The following is a 12,561-nucleotide window of genomic DNA, read 5'->3' as shown; positions in this document are numbered from 1 at the left end:
TTTCAATTTGACATACTGATTAGTTATTGCTCATAGAAAATTAATATTAGCCAACTAGTTTGTATTTTATTTTTTTCCTTCAAATGTTATAATATTATTTCTCTTTATTCGCTGTTACTAAAAGCGATCAAAAGAATTTTTTTGATCGCTGTTAGTAACAGTAAACAAATCAACTTTAAACATAAACATGAAAACGCTTAATTTAGAAATTAAAATTTTCTGAAACTTATTTTGGAGATTTTTTTTGTTTAACAACCTATTTTATTCAATGTTTAACAAAATGAAAATTTTTAAAAAAAGATTTTTTAATAACTTTAATAAAAAACATAAGCTTTGGCCAAATTTTATTCCCAAAATAAGTGTTATTTGCCCCAAAGCTAGGCTCGGTTTGTAATCGTTGTTACTAACAGCGAGTACAAATTTAGTCAAAGCTAAAGTCGCTGTTACTAACAGTAACATATGTGTTGACTGGTCAACTATAAAGTCCCTATTAATAACGACCTTATGCGTGCCTAAATACAGCAGTCTTCTTCCTCCTTTCTCATTTCACCTTTGGTTCAGTATTTAGGCACGCATAATGTCGCTGTTACTAACAGCGACTTTATAGCTGACCAGTCAAACCATATGCCGTTGTTAGTAACAACGACTTTACCCTTGACTAAATTTTTTGACAATTTCTTTATACTCGCTGTTAGTAACAGTGATTACGTACTGAGCCTAGCTTTGGGGCCAAAGACACTTATTTTGAAAATAAAGTTTGACCAAAACTTATTTTTTGATTAAAGTTATTAATTTTTTTTTTTTTCGAATTTTCTAACAACATGTTGTGATATACACGGGTTACTCCAAAGTCCAAACATAATCAACCCAAACAGGTAAAAGCCCATAAATCCCCCGCGAAGATTCTCTTTTTGGCGGGAAAACATTCTTCCCGCCATTAAACCCTAATTCTTCACCTATATCGTATAAATTGTCCCTAATTCTTTCTTCCCTCCATATTTTCCCAATCCTCTTTGTTTGTCTTGCATTTTAATCCCCAAATCTTAAAATTACATTCCTCCTGATCTGATTATCTATGGAGTCTTCAGAATCGCCATTGACGACTCCACTCAAGTCAAAGAAACCACTTTTCTTCACCACCCTAAACGAGAAGAGAAACAACACTGATAGTGTGGGTCCCGCCGTCACTACTCCAGAGAAGGCTAGCTTGAGTCGGGGTAATCGGATCCGTGATCAGAACTCTTCTGATATACACCGATCTGGTTTGAAATCCAACCTGGCTGGGTCGGATTTCCCAAATGTGGTATCTGAGAAATTGTTCGAAAGTTGTGTTGGTCAGAAATCGAATGGATCTGAGAAATCCGCTAACATTTTGCCTGAAAAGTATGAATTCTGTGTTCCTCTTTTTTTTTCATATGAGATTTGATTGAATTTAGTGTATTTATATGCTTACATTTTTGGCTGAAGTTAATTTTTTTTGCTGTTGAGGTGTATTGAGTTTTAATCGTAATTTGAGATGTATTGGATCTGGCATTAAGAAATTTTGGGAATTAGGGTTTACCAATTCCATTAAATTAGTACTTGGTATGAATTTAAATTTAAATTGAAATAGAAGTATATAAATTGGAGGTAGATTCATTTTTTTGAACGATGCCCTAAAATTTGAGGATGTAATTGCATTGAAGTAATGAAATGTTAGCTTTAAAATTTTGGAAAAAAGCTAGGGTTTTATTAAAGAACATAACCCACAAAGATTGTTGGGCTTTTCAATTCTTGTTACATTGTTCATCATCATTAGATTACTTGGTAAATTTACTGTTAATTGCTTCTAATAAAGATAACACCTGGATAGGGGGTAGAATAAGTCTAAAATAAAACAGCATATTTGATCAAATCTTCCTTCCTTATTTATTTCCATTTTTCTATCTTTAGCTCATAGAGTTAATGTATTTAGTGTCATTTGTAAATTTTGAAGTCAGTTGGTTGAGAACTGAGGCAATGCACAGTTTGTATTAATATGTGGATAGTTGTGATTATTAGGTTTAAGAAAATTCTGTCAAATTTGTAAACTAGGTTTAAAATGGGGTAAATATGAGATGATAGTCTTTTTAAAACAGTGTGTTCATATTGGTGAATGTACTACCCCGTCCGACTAATGTTTGAAATGTAGCAAAATGAGTAGGGTGGAGAGAGTAGCTAACAATTGTTATGAGTTACAAGATTATGAAGCATGTTTGTGTTGGTGATTTTGCTCTGTAATCTGTACTAAACTTATTGTGTTTTATTGATAGACATGAAATGTTATGTGACTTCTTCACTGCAATGCTTAATTCGATTCGGCTGCTCCGTTTGAAAAAAGTGCGAGGATCGTTCTCTAATCTTGCTCGTAAGATCGAATCTTTGACAGACAGGTACTGCTCTTGGCCATCTAAAATCTAGTACTTTGTATGAACTGCCCATCTTGTATGAGACCATCTCACGGTGAGACGACCTCAATACAAGAAGCCCATAAGCTAAAATTTTTTATTATTGGACTATTTAATCCAAATATGAGGCACGTCTCACAGTGAGACCTTCTCATACAAGAATCTGTGTTGTATGAAACTTTGCTGATCTTGAATTCTTGTGTCTAGTTCTTTGTGTAATTCATTATTATTTGTAGGAGGTTCACACTCCATCATTTGGCCCAATTTAAATTCATAGTGTCAGAAGTAATCATGGCAAAGAAATATCTTGTTGAAGATGAAAAATCAAATTGTATGAAGGAAGAGCTTCTTGTGTCATTGGAAATGGGTGCTGTGGAAGTTGACGAGAATGCTAAAGGCGGTGATAGATATTCTAAATTGAAAAATATGTTCCGATCACGGATTGTTGACTATTACAAAACCCATCCTGAGGTAATGATCATCTTTTAACATATTTTTTGGTGTGGGTGTATTTGTTGTGAATCTGTGATACTGAACTAATTTTGGGTTGCATTCAGGATGATGATATTCCAGAGGGGGAATTACCTCATTTATTCTATGAACCCAAGAATGAAGCTGAGCCAATCGTGAACAAGGCCCTTGCACCATTTGCACCATTGCTTATGGCTCCCTCCTTCAGGAGGCGATTCTCTTTGAAGTCACTTGGTGCTTCAGATGTCAAGTCTATTCCCGCTAAATCATCATCTTGCTTGTCCGACACTCTAATCGTGGAAGCAACTTCTGCTGATGCTACTGACGGATCTTCCTGCACGACAGTTGAAGCTGATGCAGCACCTTTAAATCCTGCTTCAACACCTGCTAAACTTGCTTTAACACCTGCTAAACATGCTTCAATTCCAGTCAAACTTGCTTCAACACCGGCTGAACTTGTTTCAACTCCAGCAAGGCTGATGGCAGCTACACCTGCACTGCGTACCCAAAAACGTCCTCCGGTGACCCCAGATCATGACTGTAGCGATTTCACCCAGTCAGTGAAGCGTAGCAAGTCCTTGAAATTTGATGATGAGGATGACTTGAGCCGAATGGATGAGGAAGAAAGCATTGCTCCAGCGCCAGGCTCCTCAATTTCAAAGAATGACGTCCTGGAAGTACTTCCAGACAATCTTTTACAGTCGGTATGTAGTGTTTTAGCGTTTTGCCGTTTCGGTTGATTCGTTTAGCAGTGTATCAATGTTTTAATTTCAAATCACTTGTGCAGTTGATTGAGAAAGAACGGAGGACCTCACAAGAGAAGGACCCAATTGTTGTAAATGCACTGAGACGGAAACAGATGATGACCCAGGTTCCCAGACTTTTTGACATGATCCGCCTCTTGTTCCAGTCAATCAGGCGTTCTGTTATAACAAAAGAGGAGCTAATTTACAAGTTACTCGCAGGCAATGTTGAGATTATTGATAGAAGTAAACATCTGCTTCATAATTTTTGCCAGTTTTCAATAGATTGTCTTAATGTTTCTCACAGTGAAATTGTTTTACTTGTCTATTTTTACAGTTGAATTAGAGGAGCAGATTCATTTGCTACAAGAAGTTGCACCAGAGTTCATGTCCGAAAAGCAATCCATCAGCGGGGATACTCTTCTGAGGTACGAATAGTATCCTATTTTATTATGAACTTCTGTTCGGCATTGAATATATACCTTGCTATTTTTACTCATGGTTGCTACTTGCTAACGATATTGCTTTGGGATCTTTGCAGTCTCAACAAATGTTCAAGCCCCGACTTAATACGTGCCAAGCTGCTCGAAGCATAATGAGATGACAATTGCTTCCATAATTTCGTGCCTGAAAATGTAAATGAGGTCTTTATGGAGAGCTTCAACGCGGTTGCAATTTGTACATGTTTTAGTGTAGGAACTGATGACTGTTTTGTAAATTGAGCTGAGAAGTTTTCTAATGTAGTTAAAGTGAAATTAATCTATAGCATTCTTATTTCTTGATAAATTCAATAACTCCCTTCAATTGCCTTATACCATTTTAAGCTTAATGCTCTATTGATGGAGAATGAAAGGAAAATATATGAACAAGCACAAACGACACAGAATTGAAACCTCCTCGTCTTTGAGCTTTTCGATGGCCTTGCACTGCATTAACAATGTAAAGCTCACCTTGTAAATTACGCTACACATTACCGCACTCCACGTCTTCATCCTCGAGTTCCAATATGATATGGAACTCTAATACAATTCGAAATCTCATACTCTAGGAAGTTGAAACTGAGTTTTATATCATTCTATATCAACCGTCAATTCCAGTGGTGATATCCTGGGAATTATGAACATGTTACAACTTCTCGATCCTCTCCACAAGTGATTTTGCTTTATTTTTCATTTTGATTGGTCTTGTGGGGTTTGTTATATTTTTTATTTATGATCATGATTCATACACTTTCTTCAATTTTTATTTTCACGTTTAACTTATTTTTTATGTCGTCAACATATTTTTCCCACTTTTTTCTAAACATAATTGAAGTATATAAAATTATATATCTTTTCTCCATCTTTTTCATATTTATAACATGATTAATATCTCATTGAAGTATTCAGTCAATGTTAAAAAATGATGGTTACCCTCTGTAACACGTCCAACCTATGTGAAACCTTTGAAACCATACTTCACAAGTGCAAAACTCTCAACCATGTCAAACAACTTCAAGCTGCACTCATTACTTTTGGTCATCATTCCCAAGCTCAATTCTTCACTTTCAAACTCCTCCGTTTTTGTGTACTTCATCTTTCCAACCTTCATTATGCTCACTTGATCTTTAGTCACTTTAAATCTCCAAATGTTTACCTTTATAGTGCAATTATTAATGCTTATGCTTCAAAATCCAACCATTTTTCTGTACTTAGTTTGTATAAAGACATGGTTAATAAGGGTAGACCTAGGCCTAACCATTTTATATACCCTCATGTTTTAAAATCGGGTTTTGAAGTGTTTGGTATGTTTGGGATGAAAATGATACATACCCAGATTGTAAAAACGGGTTTTGGATCAAACCCAATTGTTCAAACTGGTCTAGTTGATTGTTATTGTAGATTTTGTTCTGATTATAAGACTGCACGTCAACTGTTTGATGAAATGTGTGAGAGAAATATTGTGTCTTGGACGGCTATGATTTCTGGGTATGCTAGAGTAGGGAAAATGGGGAGTGCTATACTTCTGTTTGATGAAATGCCTGAGAGGGATGTTCCTTCTTGGAATGCTATAATTGCTGGTTGTACACAGAATGGGTTGTTTCCGGAGGCGATTTTGTACCTTAGAAGGATGTTAAACTCATGTGAGCCGAAGGTTAAGCCGAATGAAGTCACATTAGCTTGTGCCCTTTCGGCTTGTGGACAAACCGGTATGCTTCAGCTTGGGAAGGAAATCCATGGATATGTTTATAGAACGGGAATTGGTTCTGATTCGCACATATTCAGCGCGTTGATTGATACGTATGGTAAATGTGGCTGCTTGAAGGAAGCTAGACGTGTTTTCAACATTACAATCGATAAAAGTTTGGCAACTTGGAATGCCATGATTAATTGTTATGCACTTCATGGGCAAAGTACGAGTGCACTTGATGTGTTCGAGGATTTGATGCAAATCGGGAATGATGTAAGACCTGATGAAATCACTTTTGTTGGTCTATTAAGTGCTTGTACTCATGGAGGCTTGGTTGAGAAAGGGTATTACTATTTTGATTTGATGACTAAAGTTTATGGTATTGAACATCAAATTCAACACTATGGTTGTATTGTAGATCTTCTAGGTCGGGCAGGTCGGTTTGGTGAAGTGATGGGTATTATCAATGGCATGAAAATCAAGGCTGATGAGATGATATGGAGTTCTCTGCTTAATGGGTGTAAAATTCATGGGAATATACATTTAGCCGAGTTTGCGATTAGCAAGTTGATCGAAATTGATCCCAGAAATGGTGGCTACATTTCGATGTTAGCGAATTTATATGTGGAGATGGCTAAGTGGGACCAGGCTCATGGAGCGTGGAGAATGTTGAAGGAGCAGAATGCACAGAAGATCCCTGGTTGCAGCTGGATTGAAGTAGACTGCAGAGTGCACCAGTTCCATTCTGCTGATGAAACACATCCCAGAGCTGAAGAAATTTACAGCACACTGGGAAGTCTTTTTGATACTATTAGTCAAGAAATACCATATTATGCTAATAATGGAGATTTTAATTTGAAATTTTAATAAATAAAATGGTTGAATTCAAATTAGGAACTTTCCCTTTTATTGTTGATATACAAAAGATGGGAATAAGTATAGCTGTTAATGTTCATATACTGAACATAGTTACAAAGACGGGACCTTTTACTACGTAGGTGCGATGAGAAACTTATGGTGGCGTTTCTACATATGTGCGACGCTGGAACCGAACAACATCGATTGGACAAAGCTGCTAAACAAGTTTGTGTTATTGATAGCAAGTGCAAGTATTCAAATTAGGCTTAACTATAAGATTTAGCTGATGAGTAATATGATTATACGAGTGTTATGATCGTGTGAAAACTAGTATGAGAATGAACATAATCAATATATGTATAAGACTTTATTCAAGTTATCGGATGATCAAGGCTTGTCTTAGTTGGAGCAAGTATCGTCTTTTCCGAGCAAAATCCTGGGATCGAATCTCACCTAGCCCTCCGCTTCCCTTTGCCTACCCTATTATCCAAAAAAAGTTAGATCTTGGTTATAATGTATCACGATCATATCGTTTTAAGTCGTCTTGGTTTAATCTTTTGAGCTGTGAGGTCTATGCTATGTAGGGTTGTTAGTTCTGTCCTTACACTTGGTATCTGGCTTGTGTCCAATTGTTCATTGTTGTTGGGGGTATGGGTTGTTCTTGGTATGCCTGTATGTTGAGAGATATATAATAAAATGCAAAACACTAACTTTCTCATTACGACATTTAAAAATGAAATATATGTACCTATTAAATAGGAAAACTTTAATTAATTACACATAAAAATATGGAATTCATCCCATAACTTACTCCATTAAATTAGAAATAACTACTAAAACTAGTAACTACCCACATAACCACTACCTTGACTATAACTAATATTTTGAATCAATCCTAACACTGTATGGCCTGGTGGCTTATACTGACTTCTAAGCCCCTATTGACAGGCTGCTTTCTCCGGCTGTCGGTAGGCGATAACTCATCAGTGCTTGGGTGTGGTAGTTATAAGGGAGCTCCTTGGGGTGATTGGCTTAGTCAGGCTCCACTGCTGCAGTTTAGGAAAATTTAAAATGTATAAGACAATTTATCAAAAAAATAAACAAAATAGTATAAGTTTCAACTTTATTCCAAAAGTAAGCGTGAAATTTTCAAACCTGAGGTTTCAGGCTGTTCGCAGTTAGTAACTGCGAACAGCTATTTGACCTGTTTTTGTAGAGCACATTGTTAACTGCCAACAGGTCAAAAAAGACAAAATAGCTGTTCGCAGTTATTAACTGCGAACAGCTATTTGACCTGTTTTTGTGGAGCATGCTGTTAACTGCGAACAGTTCAAAACAGGTCAAATAGCTGTTCGCAGTTACTAACTGCGAACAACTATTTTGTCTTTTTGGACCTAACTGCGAACAACCCCAAACCCCTGGTTTGGAGATTTTACGCTTACTTTTGGAATAAAGTTGAAACTTATAATATTTTGTTTATTTTTTTGATAAATTGTCTTATACATTTCAAATTTTCGCAATTTAGTCTGTTCTTCCAGAAGATAGGCTCAATGCAGCTATTGGGCTACGCTGTTATTATGCTTGCTCATGGACAGGTTATCCGTTAGGCATTGTCCATCCATCTTGTTAAACGGATGGATATGAACAATATTTATAGAAATAATAAAATTTTTAATATTTAAAGTTCTTCGTCTATTAAAATTAACAATTGAGAAGTGACATAAAAAATACTTGCGGACAGTCCGCTAGCCCTTTACTTATAATAGATTTTTAATCTAAAAAAATTACTCATTAACCAAATTTTTTACGAATTTTGTCAGTTATACATATTTAGTTTTAGTAATGACATTTCAGCCATACACCTTGCGCACCATTTATTATTAATTTAGCATTTTATTCCACTTCTCTATTCAGTAAAATTTTGCATGTATTAAAAATCGAAAGAATTATAATAATTAATTTTACGAAATATCCTTGTGGATATTTAGATATTTATTTTAAACCAGCATCATTTATTTTCCAACTGGATATAATAATCACGATAATATTCATCTTATATCCATCTGTAAGTACTTAGTACTTACCTATGTAACCTGCCCCATCCCCACCACATTCTTGCCCCCATCACCTTGAAAATTTTGATCTTAATTAGAAATCTTATTAAACAAATTACTATTGTATCATCTACCCATATCTAGATGGGTAAATTTAAAATGGGGTGGGTATTATCTATTATGAGATAAGTAAGCTCTCATATCTAACCTTTTATATTTCCGGTGTATATTTTTTTTATGTCTCAACTGGAACGAATGCGATACAAATTGATAAAATGTTGACTCGTATGCACATTGAAGAGCAAAATTATCATTATCATCATACGCAGTATATCCTACTCATAGAAAACTATGAATAGAGTCCGGATGAAAATTAAGTCAAAGATTGATATTTTTAATCTAAAATAAAACATGGGTATGTAACTCCTTAACTTCCAAAGGTAAGCGTATAGTGCCCAATGCCCATAAAAAGCATAAGTGTCGCTGACTAGTACCTGTGGCCTGCTAATTTTTAGTAGAAATAATATTCACCTTCGACTTATAAACATTATATCTAAGGCATGCTCTTGTCACTGAATTTGTTAACACTTTCTTTTAGCTTTCGGCATTAGGGGTGAAAGAAACTTTTGAAATGTAGATCTCTTAGTCTATAAGTTGTGTACGTGCATGTTTGGTATAGAGTTGGTTTGACCAGCTCGAAATATTGATTGATAAGCTGATTCTTTAAATCAATTGTTAAGGAGATGTTTGATAAAAATTATTTGTTAGATGTTAGTTGTTTATTAGAGAAAAGTAAGTTAAAAATTAAAAGTCAATAATACAAGCTATTATGAGTAGTTAAAACACTTTTTTATCTATTTGATCAACTAAAAAATCAAAAATTAAAAATCAACTAAAAAGTCAATAGAAAAATACAAATTACCAAACATCATCCTAATCATTTTGTGAGGCGGAAAAAGAATGATGGGGAATTAGGCTTGAACATTTCTAAATCATGATTGAATTTATTTAATAAAAACCTATTAATATTGAAACATATAATCGTATAATATACAAAAATAATGGATATATAAAATCGGTAAACATATAGAGGTTAGCGTTTAGCTACCTTAACTACTATCTTAAATTCATCCCCAATCAAAAATCAACTCAAATTTAGAGAGTTGAACCTACTTTTAAAGATTTTATCATTAATTATAGGTATGATAATATTGGATGATTTAATCTAAATCAGATTAAATAAACATATAACTTATTGCATTATAATTAATTAAATTTACTTAACAATTAATTTTGCCTGTAACTTAGAAGATTATACTGAGTTAGAGGTACTTACATATAAAAACTGCAATAATATTAGTATGATGTGCTATACAATGAATGACTAGTAAAAGAATTAAAGTAAAAAATATTTATATGATGAAACCAAAATAGTATAATTTAAAAAATTCTAGGTAATTAAATTGAGTTTAAAAAATCATTCATTCAAAATACGAAGTTTTATCTTTATAATGATATTATGCAAATTAATATTTGTTATAAAATTATATTTAAATAGATTTTTCATACTAAAAAATTATCTATACTAATATTCATATAAAACCTTTTCCCTTACTTTGATCCCTCCTAACCGCACTATCTAAAAAACTATTAAAAGTATACCTTCGTTCTCAAATGCGATCTAATGGATATTCAAATATGATAATCCATAATTTTCCAGCCTGATTATATTGACTATTAGAGAAGAAAAAGAGTGATTGTGGAAAAAATAAATAATGGTATGAACACTAACAAACAAGCTAGTCATCTCTTTAGATTACTATGTTAGTATAAAGCTAAGCTGCAAAATCTGCTTAGCTTGATTTTGGTTCCCTTCCTTTTGTAACACTTTTGAGTGTAAGTGAGTGAGTGAGTGAGGTATTTAAGCAATAACTTAAATTAGACTGGACTTATTGTCAATGTCAACACATTAACTGGGAGACACGAGGTGCACACACTTATAAGTCAAGGAGATATATATTATCCCAAAACCATATGGCTATGGGAAAGACTCCAATAACTTATAAAGTGGGCACACCATGTTCTATTTGTCAATGTGGGTAAGACATTACTTTCATCTTACGAAGTTTAAGATTGTTGCTGATAGTAACATGTTATGAGTATGATCGTCAATTAGTAGGGGCAAAGCAGGCTACCGTCTAAGGCCCCAAAATTTTTAGGGTTTAAAAATTTAATTTTCATATTCAAGGTTGATATTAATCAACTTGAATTAAATTTAGATATGCTTTACATTTTTTGCTAAGTAATTAATACGAGTTATTAGTGTTTTTTTGATTAAGTAATTCAAATATCAACAATAAAAAACAATAGAGTATATATTATTCATTATGCTTTAAGCTTTTAGGAGTCTTTTAACCTTTTGCTCTGAAGCTCAAAAATGAACGGAACAACCCTGATTATTAGGAGAAATAACATCACTATCAATAATAATCTCAAAGAAGTCATGTAGGGAATATATTTTAAATAGATTAACTTATAAAAGAAATTTTAAATGAAAATGATGAGGCTCATTTTAGAAATTTTGATGGTTTTAGAGCGAATCTAGCTAATATTATATGGTTTCGAAACAAGTAAAAGAAGTATTTAAAAAAACTTTTCTTTTTAAGAATCATGAGTAGTGATATTATATGGTTTCGAAACAAGTAAAAGAAGTATTTAAAAAAATTGTTGTTTTTAAGAATCATGAGTTGATTTAGTGATTAAAAATTTTTCTTTTCACTTTGTGGTATATGTTCAGTTCTCACCACACGTGTTAAAACATTAATTTCCTTTTTGTTCATACTTGTAGGAGAATACACTTACCTTGAAATCAACTCTTTTAAGAAAAAGTACGATTATTATTGTATTATTTTTTAGTATTCATTATAATAATCTTTATCCCACTTGTTGCAACCTAATTTTTATCTTCTTTAATAAGGATATTATCTACCATTTTTCATCTTCTCAAACGCTAAATTTATATCCAAATTATATTGCATATAATAATAAAAATTTTGATATTTATTAGATATTAATCATCTCACAAAAAAAATTCAAAATGCGCCCCATTTTACATGATTGATATTTGTCAATTCGAAGATTACACAATAGTTACCTCATATGAGAATATAAATTGCGTAATAGTGGACCAAACCAACTAGAAATTGAACACATATGCAATTTTGCTCGTACAACGCATTAGGGTTGACAAAAAAAGAGAGGAATTGTGTATCATTATCATTTGTCTCTTTCTACTCGATTCATCCTATTCATACCCACTTTTATAATCTATACATATATATCTTTTTATTTTCAATATTTATATAATTTCCCAATGGTATGAAAAAGACATGGAATGATTATTTTCATCACTAAACTACTTGTAAATTCTTCAATAATTAACTACCTAACTATCTTAATTTAAGCATATATTATTTTTTTTTAAGTTAGCTAGCGCTGTAATTGACCTAAGTAAGAGAAACACATTCACAATCCAATACTAACTGCACCCTCTTATTCACCCTAGTAGTCTCATTTGACTTTTAATATTATTTGTCATTTACTCTTAATTTGTATTTTATTCTTAATTTATAAGTTTATAGTCAAGTTAATTGGTCCGTTTCAATGCAAAAATCATTAATATCAGTTTTTTATAATTTTTACTTATGTACAATTAAGATATTAATGATAGAAATATTGAATTTGCAAATGCGCCCAATCAAAATAGAAGTAGTAAGGTAAACAGAAGAGAGTATAAGAGATCGGAATAAAAAATATACTATCCCTAATACTAATTATCCC

The 12,561-nt window shown here is 33.1% G+C and overlaps 2 protein-coding genes across 2 annotated transcripts; both read left to right on the top strand.

Annotated features, from left to right (window-relative positions):
* The first annotated feature begins 948 nt into the window (after nucleotides 1-948).
* LOC130800465 (CDT1-like protein a, chloroplastic) lies at nucleotides 949-4,426 on the top strand. Its single transcript, XM_057664012.1, has 7 exons — nucleotides 949-1,383; nucleotides 2,292-2,411; nucleotides 2,663-2,897; nucleotides 2,984-3,601; nucleotides 3,685-3,886; nucleotides 3,978-4,068; nucleotides 4,182-4,426. The coding sequence occupies exons 1-7, from the start codon at nucleotides 1,076-1,078 to the stop codon at nucleotides 4,234-4,236; spliced, it is 1,629 nt and encodes a 542-aa protein (XP_057519995.1). The 5' UTR covers nucleotides 949-1,075; the 3' UTR covers nucleotides 4,237-4,426.
* Nucleotides 4,427-4,989: 563 nt separating this feature from the next.
* Nucleotides 4,990-7,313, top strand: LOC130800464 (pentatricopeptide repeat-containing protein At1g33350). The gene has a single exon (XM_057664011.1). It carries the CDS (start codon nucleotides 5,042-5,044, stop codon nucleotides 6,674-6,676), a length of 1,635 nt encoding a protein of 544 aa, XP_057519994.1. The 5' UTR covers nucleotides 4,990-5,041; the 3' UTR covers nucleotides 6,677-7,313.
* Nucleotides 7,314-12,561: the final 5,248 nt, after the last annotated feature.

Source organism: Amaranthus tricolor, chromosome 14 (assembly GCF_026212465.1).
Source record: "Amaranthus tricolor cultivar Red isolate AtriRed21 chromosome 14, ASM2621246v1, whole genome shotgun sequence".
Taxonomy (NCBI): domain Eukaryota; kingdom Viridiplantae; phylum Streptophyta; class Magnoliopsida; order Caryophyllales; family Amaranthaceae; genus Amaranthus; species Amaranthus tricolor.
This window is presented reverse-complemented; position numbering and strand designations above follow the sequence as displayed.

What these genes read in the sequence shown, in the direction of transcription:
- LOC130800465 (XM_057664012.1), top strand. Translation starts at nt 1,076, where the DNA reads ATGGAGTCTTCAGAATCGCCATTGACGACTCCACTCAAGTCAAAGAAA. An exon ending in ATCGAATCTTTGACAGACAG is followed by an intron (nt 2,412 to 2,662) that starts GTACTGCTCTTG and finishes TATTATTTGTAG; the next exon opens with GAGGTTCACACTCCATCATT. An exon ending in AGCGGGGATACTCTTCTGAG is followed by an intron (nt 4,069 to 4,181) that starts GTACGAATAGTA and finishes GGATCTTTGCAG; the next exon opens with TCTCAACAAATGTTCAAGCC.
- LOC130800464 (XM_057664011.1), top strand. Translation starts at nt 5,042, where the DNA reads ATGATGGTTACCCTCTGTAACACGTCCAACCTATGTGAAACCTTTGAA.